This window comes from Pelophylax lessonae (genome assembly GCF_965119305.1).
Source record: "Pelophylax lessonae genome assembly, chromosome: 1".
NCBI classification, from domain to species: domain Eukaryota; kingdom Metazoa; phylum Chordata; class Amphibia; order Anura; family Ranidae; genus Pelophylax; species Pelophylax lessonae.
In genome coordinates, this window is record NC_138768.1 from 693,572,193 (window position 1) to 693,587,573 (window position 15,381).

Sequence of the window (15,381 nt, forward strand, 5' to 3'; positions counted from 1 at the left end):
GATAAAAGGGGGTGAGACCCTAGAAATGCATCAGTTATTTTTCTGTATCTACTGTTGATTGTTACCTCTGGATCCTGGATGTGCAGGATGTGTCCTTTCGGATGGTATGTCCCTCTCACGAACAGTGAATTTCATGTACAGTGCCAACTTTTATTTCATGTTTTACATATAATAAAACATACAAACAGGCTTCATGAGACTAGTATGATCTGTGCTTTCTGTTTTGTTTGATATAGTTGCATAGTAGGTAAGGTTGAATAAAGACAATAGTCCATCCAGTTCAACCTGTGTAGGTGTACATGTTTCAGTGTTGATAATTATTTGCCATATCCCTGTATGTGAAGTTCTTTAGGATGCAGGTCCAAGAGTCTTTAAAAAAAATCAATACTCCCTGCTGACGCCACCAATTGTGGAAGAGAGTTCCACGTCCTTATTGCCCTGACAGTGAAAACCCCCCTGAGCAGCTTAAGGTTAAACCGCCTCTCCTCCAATCTCATTGTGTGGCCCCATGTCCTGTTACAATCCCTGAGACTAAATAGCTTTTTTCCTATGCTGGAATCACCATTGAGTTATTTGTAAATCGCTATCATGTCCCCTCTCAAGCATCTCTTCTCCAGCGAGAATAAATGTAGTGCTTGTAGTAGCTCCTCGTAATTTAGGTCTTCCAGTCCCCTTATTCATTTTGTTGCCCTTCTCTGGACACTCTCCAGTTGCAGCACATCCCTTTTGAGGACTGGTGACTAGAACTGGACAGAGTATTCCAGATGTGGTCAGACCAAAGTTTTATAAAGTGGCAGGATTATAGTTTTATCTCTGCAGTATATCCCCTTTCTTATGCATGCTAATATTCTGCCGGCTTTGGTAGCTGCAACTTGACATTGCATGCTATTTCTCAGCCTGTCTTCCACTAGGACCCCCAGATGTTTTTCCATCCTTGAGTCCCCCAGATTCCCCCCCTTCCCCTAGTGAGAATTTTTTTAATTTGTTTTTAGCCCCCAAGTGCATTAACTTACATTTATCCACATTGAACCTCATTTGCCATGTAGTTGCCCACTCCATTATTTTGTTCAGGTCTTTCTGTAAAATTTCTATAACCTGATGTGAAGTTATTGTTCTGCCTAATTTAGTGTCGCTTGCAAAAACTGAGATTGAGCTATATATCCCATCATCTATATCACTTATGAAAAAATTAAATGGAATTGGTCCCAAAACAAAGCCCTGGGGTACCCCACTTACCACTCCATACCAGTCTGAGTACACCTTATTTAACTCTACCCTTTGGACGCGCCCCTGTAAGCGCTATATGATGTGTGTGTGTGTATGTGTGTATATATGTATGTATATATATATATATATATATATATATATATATATATATATATATATATATATATAATCAGATCATTTTTATCTATCATAAGGGCTAAATGACATGCGAAAGTTAAAAGGGTAATGCCTATACAAAACTGAGAAATAAGCACTTGGATTTATTGTGTCTAAAGCCCTGTGGGATTATTACCTATTGACAATACTTAAACTGTAATAATAGTATTTATAATCGTGTTAGATATTTTTATGGGTTGATGTTGATCTTGTGCACTTATGTATGGCATTCTTTATTTTTTTTTTCTGTGTAATCTGTTGTACAGCTCATCTGGCTCTTGGCTGTGATATAACTAAAGAACAAGACGTACAACACACATTTCAAGAAATTGTGAGAAGTTGTGGTCATGTTAACTACCTGGTCAATGCTGCTGGCATAAATAGGTATGTCTTTTGAATACAATGCCACCTCTAGGCCTAGACTATGCCAGAATTATATTGTGTATGCTTACTTTGCAACACTGGGCTCCTGACTTATGTTCCCCCCAGAAAATAACATTAGCCTAGAGTTTTTACATTCGTTTTCTTAGTTTGTGCTTTCTTTGCATGAGCTAGATTTGTTCCACAACCCTACCCATAGATGAAATGAATAGTGGTTGGGATATTCGACTGTAAGCTACTCTAGGGAAGGGCTGATGGAAATGGCCTAATGTATTCTTTAAAGTGCAGTGGAATAATTTGGCACTACAGTCAGGGCTTTTTTTCTGCCGGGACTTTCCAGCATGGCATTCCGGAACTTTTGGCAGCCCTGTCCTCTCCCACTTGTCACCTAACATAGTAGCTGGCAGAGGACTCACTTCCTCCACCAGCTTCTGTGTGGTAGTGTCAGCGCTGCACCCAGGGCACATGATGCTGAATGGATTTCCAGGGTCCCGACGCTGCAAGTGCCCACATTTTTTGTAGATTTGGGGCTTGGGGAGGCGGCTTCTTACTCTGCCCGCCGCCTGTCACCACTGTGCAGCACAGAGTCGGTTTTCACTGCAGTGCTGTCAAACTCCCTCTCAAGCTCTGTGCTACATTTCTTATAGGCGAAGCGGAGCTGCAGGAAACCTCACTAGCTTTAAACAAAAAAAAAGCCCTGGCACAGCTAACAGAGCGGTGCGAGCTGCATTCTGCGAGAGGTGAAAGAGCTGCAGGGGAGGACAAGAATTTGTCAAAAGGTGAGAGAGCTTTTTTTGGGGGGGGGGGATTTGTGAACAGGTGAGAAAGCTGGTGGGGAGAGGGGAGAATTTGTGAACAGGTGAGAGAGCTGGGGGGGGGGAGTGGGAGAATTTGTGAACAGGTGAGAAAGTTGGGGGGAGGGGAGGATTTGTGAACAGGTGAGAAAGTTGGGGGGATGGGAGGATTTGTGAACAGGTGAGAGCTTTTTGTGTGTGGGGGGTGTCTTACAGTCACATGTTACATAATAATGGCCTCTGAACAATACTCCCGAATTCTGCACTCTGTACAATGGCTTTTACGTTACATACTCCTGAGCCCTGCACATTGTATGTTGTACTGCACAATACACTGCACTCTGTGTGATGAGCTCTTTGTTACATATTCCTGACCACTGCACTCTGTACACAGGGCTATATGTTGCATAATCCAACCACTCTGTATGTGGGGATTACAGCAGTCAGAAGCATGCAAAGTACATCACAGCATACAGAGTTCAGCAGCCAGGAGTATGTAAGGTACAGCAGAGCTGACAGAGTGCAGTGGTCAGAAATATGTAAAATACAGCCTAGTATAGAGAGCAGGGGGCATGATTATATAATGTATAGCACAGTATACAGGTTTAGCGGTTAGGAGTGTGTATCATACACCTCAGATTATGTACAGTGGGTACGGAAAGTATTCAGACCCCCTTAAATTTTTCACTCTTTGTTATATTGCAGCCATTTGCTAAAATCATTTAAGTTCATTCTTCTTCCTCATGAATGTACACATAGCACCCCATACTGACAGAAAAACACAGAATTGTTGACATTGTTGCAGATTTATTAAAAAAGAAAAATATATTTAACTCAGGTGCTTTCCATTTCTTCTGATCATCCTTGAGATGGTTCTACACCTTCATTTGAGTCCAGCTGTGTTTGATTATACTGATTGGACTTGATTAGGAAAGCCACACACCTGTCTATATAAGACCTTCCAGATCACAATGCATGTCAGAGCAAATGAGAATCATGAGGTCAAAGGAACTGCCTTAAGAGCTCAGAGACAGAATTGTGGCAAGGCACAGATCTGGCCAAGGTTACAAAAAGATTTCTGCTGCACTTAAGGTTCCTAAGAGCACAGTGGCCTCCATAATCCTCAAATGGAAGATGTTTGGGACGACCAGAACCCTTCCTAGAGCTGGCCGTCCGGCCAAACTGAGCTATCGGGGGAGAAGAGCCTTGGTGAGAGAGGTAAAGAAGAACCCAAAGATCACTGTGGCTGAGCTCCAGAGATGCAGTCAGGAGATGGGAGAAAGTTGTAGAAAGTCAACCATCACTGCAGCCCTCCACCAGTCGGGGCTTTATGGCAGAGTGGCCCGACGGAAGCCTCTCCTCAGTGTAAGACACATGAAAGCCCGCATGGAGTTTGCTAAAAAAACACCTGAAGGACTCCAAGATGGTGAGAAATAAGATTCTCTGGTCTGATGAGACCAAAATAGAACTTTTTGGCCTTAATTCTAAGCGGTATGTGTGGAGAAAACCAGGCACTGCTCATCACCTGTCCAATACAGTCCCAACAGTGAAGCATGGTGGTGGCAGCATCATGCTGTGGGGGTGTTTTTCAGCTGCAGGGACAGGACGACTGGTTGCAATCGAGGGAAAGATGAATGCGGCCAAGTACAGGGATATCCTGGACAAAAACCTTCTCCAGAGTGCTCTGGACCTCAGACTGGGCCGAAGGTTTACCTTCCAACAAGACAATGACCCTAAGCACACAGCTAAAATAACAAGGGAGTGGCTTCACAACAACTCCGTGACTGTTCTTGAATGGCCCAGCCAAAGCCCTGACTTAAACCCAATTGAGCATCTCTGGAGAGACCTAAAAATGGCTGTCCACCAACGTTTACCATCCAACCTGACAGAACTGGAGAGGATCTGCAAGGAGGAATGGCAGAGGATCCCCAAATCCAGGTGTGAAAGACTTGTTGCATCTTTCCCAAAAAGACTCCTGGCTGTATTAGATCAAAAGGGGGCTTCTACTAAATACTGAGCAAAGGGTCTGAATACTTAGGACCATGTGATATTTCAGTTTTTCTTTTTTAATAAATCTGCAACAATGTCAACAATTCTGTGTTTTTCTGTCAGTATGGGGTGCTATGTGTACATTCATGAGGAAGAAGAATGAACCTAAATGATTTTAGCAAATGGCTGCAATATAACAAAGAGTGAAAAATTTAAGGGGGTCTGAATACTTTCCGTACCCACTGTATGTACAGTGCTGTGCTGTGTGGTACATACTGTACCTTTTTTAATGTGTACTGTACATTTTTTATTGCTGCTGCACCCTGTATGATATGCACTCAGCATTGCACAAAACATACTCCTGAGTCCTGTACTCTGTGTGTTTCACTTTTCTGAATCTTGCGCCTTCTGCGATATGCCATTTCAAGCCTCGATCACACCCACTATTTGGTGACAGTGTAATTTCTCTTACGTCCTCTGACAGACAAAGACACTTCATAGTTTCCTCACAAATGGGTAATGTGCCCTCTACAGGAGTAGGCTGGGCAGTGAAACTTCATAGGAAAACTTTTCACTAGACACACCTCTAGGGGCTGTCCCTTCAGACATTACCCCAGACACATCCTGCTTACTAATCCGTTTCTTGCTGCTTAGCCTAGGAGTAGGACCTAGGTTCACTGCTGGGACTCCGGTCTTAGTTTTATTTTCTTTGAGAAATTTTTATTTTTTCTTTACTCACTATAGCTAGCTAGTGTCAGGGGGAATCCTCCCGGTGAACTACAAGCAACAGCCGGGCTGGGGTTTCGCACTGGATAATCTAGATCCTTATGGTCTCCCAGCCTGGCCGACGAGGGTGAGCAGGTTGTGGTCCGCCCAGGCCTCGCCACGATGGTGCTCCGACAGATGGGGACCAGCCTGCCAAGAGCACTTTGGCTGGGACGCATCAACTTGGAACACCCTGAGTTGCAGCGTTCCCCACTTGGCTGACAGCACCCCCCCTGGGAGCTGTATCGGAGAGGAGTCACCTAGGGTGGACCACACTGTTTTGCGGTTGAATAAATCCACAGTGATGTCCATGGAGGACTCCCTGGTGTTTAAGGACCCTGTGGACAGGCGCATGGAATCACTTTCACGCCACCTGCACTTGGTGGCGGGCTCGCTTCTCAAGCCTGTGTTCGCCTCCGTGCTGGTTTCTCAGACGGTCACGGAATGGATTAAGGTGCTTAAGAGCAACCTGCTGACTTAGTCGGTTCCACTGAGTCTCATTGAGCTCACGAATCAAATGGCCCAGGCCATGCTGTATCTGTGTGATGCGGCTCTGGATGAGGCTCCCCTGGTCACAAGATTGTCTGCGATGGGGATTGCTTTTCGCCACATGGTGTGACTGAAGAGCTGGTCGGCGGACCAAGCATCTAAGAAGACCGCGTCAGATCCCCCCCTTTTTGGGGGAACGCCTTTTTGGTGACTCTTTGGATGAGATGATCAAGGGTCTCACTGGGGGTAAGAGTACTATTCTTCCCCAGTCCACGAAGGGTAAGGCATCCCACGGTAAGCGTGTCCCCTCCAAGGCTCATCAGGGGCTTTTTCGTGCCTCGGGCACAGGAAAAAAGTAAACCGTTCAAAGCCTCCGGCGGCAACAAGAAGTCTTGGTCGGGTAAGCCCAAGGCCGGTCAGTCTGGTGCTGCTGCCAAGTCTCCCTCCGCATGAAGGGACGCCCTTACCCGGCTCAGGGGTGGGGGGGACGTCTGCGTTACTTTCAGGAACCCTGGACGTCTTTGATTCCAGACAAATGGGTTCACAAACTGATTCGTACAGGGTACAAGATTGAATTTCGATCTCGTCCAGCAGACAGATTCTTTCCATCAAATCCCCATCTGTCCCTGGATCGTTTAACGTATCTCAAGGGGGCTGTGCAAGATCTTCTCGCACAGGGCGTTATTGTCCCGGTTCCTCAGCGGGACAGGTTTCAAGATTTTTTCTCAAACCTGTTCACGGTGCCCAGGAAGGAGGGCAAGGTGCGTCCAATCCTGGACCTTAAGTCTCTGAACCACTTTGTACGGGTGCAGGAATTCATCCGGTCGGTGGTGGTTTAAATCAGGGGGATTTTCTGGCCTCCATCGATTTTTAAAAGGATGCGTACCTGCACATCCCTATCTACGAAGGTCACCAACGCTTTCTCCGGAGGAGCATTTGTGGTATTACCCTTTGGTTTAGCTTCGGCTCCCAGGGTCTTCACCAAGGTTTTGGCCCCTGTGCTGGCTCTGCTGCACAAGAAGGGGATTGCGGTTCTCGCTTATCTGGACAATCTCCTTTTGTGGGCAAGTTCATGTGCCATTCTGTCGGGCGATCTGACGGTCACGGTTCAGACGCTCAGGGAGTTCGAGTGGACCATCAACGTCCAGAAGTCGGCACTGACCCCCTCAGTACATCTGAATTATCTGGGCATGGTCTTGGACTCTGATCAAGCGAAGGTTTTTCTTCCAGCGGAAAAACTTCAGACCTTGCAGGGCGAGATCAGGGCCCTCAGGGACAGCGATCTCTCCTCCCTGTGGACCTGCATGAGGTCCCTGGGGCTGATGGTGTCTGCCTTCAAGGCGATCCCGTGTGCCCAGTTTCACACGAGGACTCTGCAAGCTGAGATCCTTGCCAAATGGAACAAGGACCCTCCGTCTTTGGACAGAATGGATTGTTTGAGCTGTTGCACGAGGTCAGAGCTTTCATGGTGGCTTCTTTTGCCCGCTCTGAGCCAGGGCAAGTCTTTTCTGCCGCTGTTGTGGACGGTGATCACCACGGATGCATGCCTGATGGGCTGGGGTGGAGTACTGGGCACTCTTTGTGTCCAGGGTACGTGGTCGAGGGAGGAATCCTCCTTACCGATTTAAATGTTCTGGAGCTCAGGGCGCTCAAACTCTGCCTGCTCCACTGGGCGCCTCGGTTGCACGGTCACCCGGTTCGGGTTCATACCGACAATGCCACGGCTGTGGCTTACATCAATCACCAAGGGGGTACCAGGAGGGCCCAGGAAGTGGCCGATATTCTGACTTGGGCCGAGGCGCTCGTTCCAGCTCTCTCCGCTGTTCACATTCCTGGAGTGGAGAACTGGCAGGCGGACTATCTGAGTCGTCAGTCCTTGGATCAGGGGGAATGGTCCCTACTTCCAGAGGTGTTCCGTCTCCTGTGTGTTTGCGCCTCGTCTTAACAGAAAGGTGGAAAGGTTTGTGGCCAGGGCTCGAGATCCTCTGGCAGACACCTCAGACGCGTTGGTGTTGCCTTGGCACCGGTATCGGCTGATTTATGCCTTTCCCCCAATTCAACTGTTGTCCAAGTTCCTCCGCAGGTTGGCGTTGGAACAGGTGCAGGTGATTCTGGTGGCCCCAGACTGGCCTCGCCAGTCTTGGTATGCAGACCTCGTAAAGATGGTCGTCTAACCTCCATGGCGGCTGCCTCTGCAGGAAGATCTGCTGTTTTAAGGGCTGATTTTTCTATCCTGCTTTTACGGTCTCTGGCTTTAATGGCTTGGCTGTTGAAGGCCAGGTGAGACACAGAGGTCTCTCTGATTCGGTGATTCTTACTCTGCTGAGAGCTTGGAAGGCTACTTCCAGGAAGGTTTATCATCGTACCTGGAAGGCGTACATTGCGTGGTGTGAGTCGCAGAGGTTGCTTTCTCGCTCCTTTTCGGTGGCAAGGGTCTTGGCTTTCTTGTAGAAAGTTGTGGACCAACGTTTGGCGTTGGGCACGATCAAAGGTCAGGTGTCGGCCTTGGCCGTTTACTTCCAGCGTCCCTTGGCGACTAATTTTCCTGATACGCACCTTTTATTCAAGGGGTGCATCATCTGGCTCCTCCAAGGAGATCCCCCTTGCCTCCGTAGGATCTGAATTTGGTTTTGTCCGCTTTGCAACAACCTCCCTTTGAGAATATCAGAGAAGTCTCTCTGCCTGTGTTGTCCCAGAAAATTGCTTTTCTGATGGCTCTGCTCGCAGAGTGTCTGAATTGGCGGCTCTGTCCTGCCGTTCGCCTTATCTGGTCGTTCATAGAGATAAGGTTGTTCTGCAACCCAACCAATCCTTTCTCCCTAAGGTTGTGTCTGCCTTCCACCTCAATGAGGATATCGTGTGCGAAGCCCAAGCATCCCAAGGAATTTGCTCTGCATTCGCTGGATGTGGTCCGGGCGGTCAGGGTTTACCTGTCGGCCACGGAATCTTTTTGGAAGTCTGATTCCCTCTTTGTCCTTCCAGAGGGACATCGTAAGGGATCAGCTGCACCCGCTGCAACCATTTCCAAATGGATCAGACAGACTTTTGTTCAGGCCTATTCACTTAAGGGTCAGGTTCCTCCTTTCCCTGTGAGGGCACATTCTACTAGAGCTATGAGTGCCTCTTGGGCTTTCCGCCATCAGGCTTCTGTGGCTCAGGTGTGTAAAGCTGCGACTTAGTCGTCCATTCACAGTTTTACAAAATTCTACAAGATTGATTTGATGGCATCCTCGGAAGCTTCCTTTGGCCGCAAAGTTTTGCAGGGTGCTGTTTGCTGAAGAGCATTAGTTTTCTCTTTGTGGGGTGAATTTTTGTTTTGAGGTTGGCTCCTGTTGGTTGAGCTCCTGTTGCCCTGTTGGCTACGTTTTTTACTGGCCTGGATGAATCCTTGCTGTTTTGTTGTTTTTTTTATTGGTTGCGTTTCTTCCCACCTCTCATGCCTACACTGCTATGGGACGTCCCATTTGTGAGTGAACTGGCTGCGTCTGTCAGAGGATGTAAGAGAAAATCAAATTTTTGTAAGAACTTACCGTAAAATTATTTTCTCAGAATCCTCTGACAGACGCAGCCCCCGACCCTCTATTTTGGGGTTGTTGTTTTTTCCTTCGCTGCTTGCTACGAAATTGATTAGTAAGCACGATGTGTCTGGGGTAATCTCTGAAGAAACAGCCCCTAGAGGTGTGTCTAGTGAAAAGTTTTCCTATGAAGTTTCACTGCCTAGCCTACTCCTGTAGAGGGCGCATTACCCATTTGTGAGGAAACTATGAAGTGGCTGTGTCTGTCAGAGGACTCCGAGAAAATAATTTTACGGTAAATTCTTACAAAAATTATATTTTTCACCTCTGAGGAGGGCGTGGCTGGCAGTGGGGTTGTGGGCGGGGAAGGTGCGTTCCTGCACCTATTCTCTGAGGAAAAAGCCCTGGCACCACATAAATAATGTAAAATAAATATGCTGAAAACTTAGTGACCATGCCTTTGCTCTTTACCCCTTTTTTTTTTTTTTTTTTCCAGATTGTATAATGTTTATTGTTTAGTTCAAAGTAATTTCGCTTTCACTGAAGTCTTGGGAATTTTTTTTTTTTTTTTTGAGACTTTTGGTTTCATGCAGAATTTTTTTTTTTTTTTTTTATTGAACTTGTGCATACAGGGCTTTTGTTAAAAATCACAGGAGCCCCGTACAGGCTACCTGACAGGGCCCCAACCTCTAAAATATAAAATTATATTGTAGCAAAAATGCCATAGTCGTGATGCCATGCTTTGCAGCCATGAGAGAAATTATACCGTCACTAGCGCTGCCTCCTGACACTTTTTTTTTTTTTTTTTTTTTACTTTTGCTGAATCGCAATTTTACATTGTGAGACCACACTGCACCCGCTAGTGTCTACCTGCAGTTTTAGGCTTCATGCACACTGGCTCCTGGCACATTCACCCCCCTCACCAAATCCTGTATTTTTTTTAATCTTCACTGCAGCAACAACAGCGACAATTTTCCCCCTCCACATTCACCTTTTCCAGCAGAAGCACTATTCCATTAAAAATGGCTGAAAATTGGAGTGCCACATGATGCCCAAAATATAGCATTCACTCCAAGAAAGGAAGGAGTTTTGGATCCCAGCTGGTGCTGGATAATAGAATGCAGAAAGTAAATCTCCAGATGATACTTAGGAATGCTGGGGAGGCACCTAAAACAAGACATAAGGTACAATCCCTGAACCATGCAAACAAACTATTAAAGTGGGTTGCTCTAGGTAAATGCAGCTAGTAATAGAGGTATGCCTCCAACTCCATATGTGTCTAAATAAAACGAGGGGGGAAGAGTCAGCAAAAGACCAATATGCAGTGTACCAAGTAAAAAGGGCTTTATTAAAAAGTACAATGGTTCTACTAACAAATAGGAGTAGTAGCGGTGTGCAGTGAGGCAGATCAATCCATACACCAGGCAGGGGAGAGGATCGGTGGAAAGCGTCCGGACCACTGCTATGCACTTGGCTGGGTGGAAAACGGGGGATCCACTGGGGTCGCAAGGCAATACAGCCAGCTCTACTGGTGCCCCTCTTTTGAACTGGTTGGGCCCAGGTGTGGTACAGGAGGGCCGGCTGTACTGCCTTATCAGCAGCCCGGTGTAAATATTTTGTACAAAAGAAAAACCCTTAACCACTTTCTGACTGCGTAACGTACATTTACTGCAGTAGGTCGGCTCTATTGCACAAAATTACATGCCTGTACGTCATTTCATGCAAAGGCCTCTAAGTGGCATGCGCATGCCGCCGGAGACCCGATCGTGCGCTGATTGGAGAGAGGAGGAGCCAATCAGCGGGTCCGGCAGGCCCGATGTGTGCTGGCCACCTGCAATTGTTCCCAAGAAAGGCAGAGCGGCTGTCTGCATATGTAAGCAGGGCAGACCGCCATTCTGATGGGAGAAGATGGAGATCTTGTGTTTCTGCTAAGCAGGAACACAGATCTCTGTTTTCCTCCAGTCAGAGCAAACCCCCCCACAGCTAGCAAGCACCCCCTAGGGACACATTTAACCCTCTGATCGCCCCTAAAGTTAATCCCTTCCCTGCCAGTGTCATTACAGTAACAGTGCATTTTCTTAGCACTGATCACTTTATTGCTGTCACTGGTCCCCAAAAAAGTGTCAAAATGTCGGTGTCCGATTTGTCCGCCGCAATGTCGCAGTCTCTGATTGAATGCCACCGTTACTAGCAAAAAAAAAATTAAAAATTCCATAGAAATATCACATATTTTGTGGATGCTATAAGTTTTTTGCGCAAACCAATCAATATACGCTTATTGGGATTTTTTTCTTTTTGCTAAAAGGTTGTAACAGAATACATATTGGCCTAAATTGATGAAAAAAATAGAGTTTTTACAATTTTTTTTTATTGGATGTCTTTTATAGCAGAATGTAAAAAATAATAATTTTTTTTTTTTCAAAATTGTTGGTCTTTTTTTGTTTTATAGTGCAAAAAATAAAAAATCGCAGAGGTGATCAAATACCACCAAAGGAAAGCTCTATTTCTCTGTCGCTCATTGACAGACGTAGTCTTCTTGATTCACAAGAACTGGGTTATGTTGTCTCCGCAGGAGCAGGACTAGGCAGAAAGAGAAAACGTTCTGGCTCCACCTTAGGGGCAGTCCCTGAGGGTATATCCTCCCTCTCTCTGCTACAAGGCATCAGTTTTTTTCTGTCTAGTCAGGAGTAAGGACCTAAGTTCCTTGCTGGGATCTTTTGGGTCCTGGCAAGATTTTTTCTTAGAAAAAATATTTTTTAGGCAGTTTTCTCCAGTGTTTTTTTCCTGTGAGATCTTCAAGCAAATACGCCAGACTGGGCGACACTAGTGGTCACCCCAGCCGGCCTACGAGCGCGCGCAGACCATTGCATTGCGCTTGGTCGGCCGCGACACATTCAAGTAAGTATGCGGGGCCGGGCGACGGGCTGGATGTTGAGATCCAGTGGTCACCCCGGTTTCTGCCTACGAGCGCGTTCAGACCAGAGCTCCGCGCTGGGTCGGCCGCGACGGAGTCCCATTGGAGGGACTGACCTGGCTTGGACGCCAGGAACCAGAGAGTCGAGGCGTCCGGAGTGGTCCACAACCCCCCACCCCGGTGGAGAGGGTATTGTGAAGAGAGGGTGCCTGTCAGTTTGGTATGGTGAGTAAACGTTCCCTTTTTTCCTCGTTATGAGGCAGTATGTATTATGGGCCCCTCCATACATGGTCAGTATATATCTGACACTAAAAGTCCCCCTTGTAAATACAGTATGTGTTTGGTGGGAAGTGGACTTGGTTTGAGAGCTAACACTCTACCCAGCAGACTGTAGTATTACAGCAGACATAGGAGGTATAATCCTACCTTAATTGTAGTGTACCTCCTGCAGATCGATAAACCGCCACTTAGCAGAGATGCAGGTGGATGTGCTGGGAAAAACTATTTCGGCGGTCCGCCGCCATTTTGCCGTAGACCGGGTGCATGTATGTCCTCAGGTCACGCCGGCCGCCATGTTTTTGGAGTCTATTGTCTCCTGTATGGGGGCGGCCATGTTTGATGAGCCCAGCTACCTCGTGGAGAGCTGGGAACGCCGGAAGGCGTACACAGGGGGCGGAGCCACGTCCTTCTACCCGGGAAAACGAACACAGCTCTTTCCAGTCTGTAAAAGACAGATGCTGACTGCAGTTGGTTGGAAACTTCTCTCCATCGGGTGGTGAGCCTTGGGGGTCCCTCTCTCTCTCTGTGGGGATCGAGAAGCAGGTACTCTGAGGGGCGCTATTGCGCTAGGGGGAGACACATAAAAAAAAAAAAAAAGTTTTTTGTTTTTTCTGGCAGAGGTGTCCTGAATTAACATGGACCCTGCCACTCATGTATCTCCACCGGATCCCCTCGAGGTGTCTGCAGGATCCTCCAGCACCCCGCTTACGATTGAATCATTGTCAGCTATTATGGAAACTTTTGTGTCCCGGGTGGAAGTGGCTTGTCAGGGACAGGGCGCAAGAAAGCGACCCCCGCCTAACCCTTTATTATCTGAAACTTCGGATTCAGACTCTGAGCCTATTTCTGCAGTTGCAGGTACTTCATCGGGGATTGGTGTCTCGGGTACTGTCTCTTCAGACAGTGAGGAGGATGTTTCGGCATCAGCCATAGCCCGAGAGGAAGCGTTGGTAAACGCACTCATTGTATCTGTTCAAGAAACCTTAAGATTACAGGGTATTCCGTCGGAAATAGCTGAAACTGAAATCCCTTTTGGGACTAAAAAACGCATCAAAGTGGCGAAGGTTTTTCCATTGCCCAAATGTTTTGACAATCCAATCAAAGAAGAATGGAGTCTGCCAAAACGCACCTCTGCTATTTCTAAACACATTAACAGGCGTTATCCGTTTGAGGAAACCCTCATTAAGAAATGGACAGAACCACCTGTGGTGGATTCACCAATTGCTAGATTGAATAAAGCCACGGTTATTCCTTTAGAAGACGCTCCTTCTTTTAAAGATCCAGTGGATCGCAAGATAGAAGCTATGTCTCGCACCATGTTTTCCTTGATTGGATCAGCTTTCAGACCAATAATTGCTATTGGTCTGGTTTCGCAGACTGTAACTGAATGGACCAAGTGGTTACGCCGGGACTTAGAAGAGGTCCCTCAGGCGGTATCAGATTTGTTGGAACAAATGATACAGGAGTTACAGTTTGTGTGTGATGCGGCGTTAGACGCCACTCCATTATTGGCGCGAGCATCAGTTTCAGCAGTGGTTCTCAGGCGTACACTGTGGCTAAAAGGTTGGTTAGCCGACCAAGGTTCCAAAAAAGCATTGGCTAATATTCCCTTTTCAGGAGAGCGTCTATTTGGAGCCAACTTAGATGAGATCATTAAGGATCTCACGGGTGGAAAGAGCACCTTTTTACCGCAAAATGTTAAGGGTAAAGGAACTCGTCAAAGACGAGGGCCTTCTTTCTCTGCTCACAAAAAGTTTTTTCGTCCCGCGGGTGAAAAAATTAAGTCCTCCAAAGCTCCTTCAGGAGGCTTCAGGGGACGTTGGTCGGGCAAGCAAAAGCCCGCCCCCTCCAGACCTGAAGATAAATCGTCCAAGGCCTGAAGGTGCGCCCCCACCCATAATTGGGGTGGGGGGACGTCTTCGCCGGTTCCCGGATCCATGGCTTTCCAGAATCCCGGACAAGTGGGTTTGCGAAGTCATAAGGTCAGGGTACAAGATCGAGTTTCGATCTCTCCTACCGGCGCGATTCTTCCCTTCCAATATCCGACTATCCCCGGATCGTTTAGAAGATCTGCGGAGAGCAGTCACGGATTTACTACAACAAGGAGTGGTAGTCCACGTTCCTTGGACAGAACGTTTTCAAGGGTTTTATTCAAACCTATTTACAATACCCAGGAAAGAGGGCAAAGTGCGTCCAATTCTGGACTTAAGGGCACTCAATTCCTTTCTCAACATAAGGAAATTCAAGATGGAATCCATTCGCACAGTAGCAGCCTTCCTGCATCCAGGGGATGTCCTAGCGTCCATAGACATCAAGGACGCCTATCTTCACATTCCCATTTTCGCAGGACATCAGCGGTTTCTACGCTTTTCCGTAGAAGAGAACCACTATCAGTTTGTGGCGTTACCTTTCGGTCTCGCCACGGCTCCTCGGGTCTTCACGAAGGTGTTGGCCCCAATGTTGGCACTACTGCGCCAAAGAGGCATATCGATTCTAGGTTACCTAGACGATCTCCTGCTTCATGCAGAGTCTCCTCAGACTCTGCTACAAAACATAGAAATTACTATAATTTCTTTACAGGAATTCGGGTGGCTGGTGAACCAGCAAAAATTCGAGCCTCTGGGTGGGAACCAGAAATATCTGGGTCTAATTCTAGACAGTCAGGTCAAGAGTTTTCCTTCCGGTAGGGAAACTCCGGAAGATTCAATCAGCAGTCCAGTTGTTACTATCCAACAGCTGGTCTTCTCTTCGAACTTGCATGAGGGTTCTGGGATTGATGGTGGCTTCCTTCGAAGCAGTCCCATACCCGAATTCTTCAGCAAGAGATTCTTCTCAGATGGAATCGGAATCCGGAATCCCTGGACAATCGGAT

The 15,381-nt window shown here is 47.0% G+C and overlaps 1 protein-coding gene across 1 annotated transcript in view; it reads left to right on the forward strand.

Annotated features, from left to right (window-relative positions):
- The window catches only part of CBR4 (carbonyl reductase 4), a 62,021-nt gene that overhangs the window by 13,077 nt on the left and 33,563 nt on the right, over nucleotides 1-15,381 (forward strand). The window contains exon 3 of the mRNA XM_082252343.1: nucleotides 1,650-1,767. Coding sequence (XP_082108469.1) covers nucleotides 1,650-1,767 — 118 coding nt within the window. The remainder of the gene's footprint in view (nucleotides 1-1,649; nucleotides 1,768-15,381) is intronic.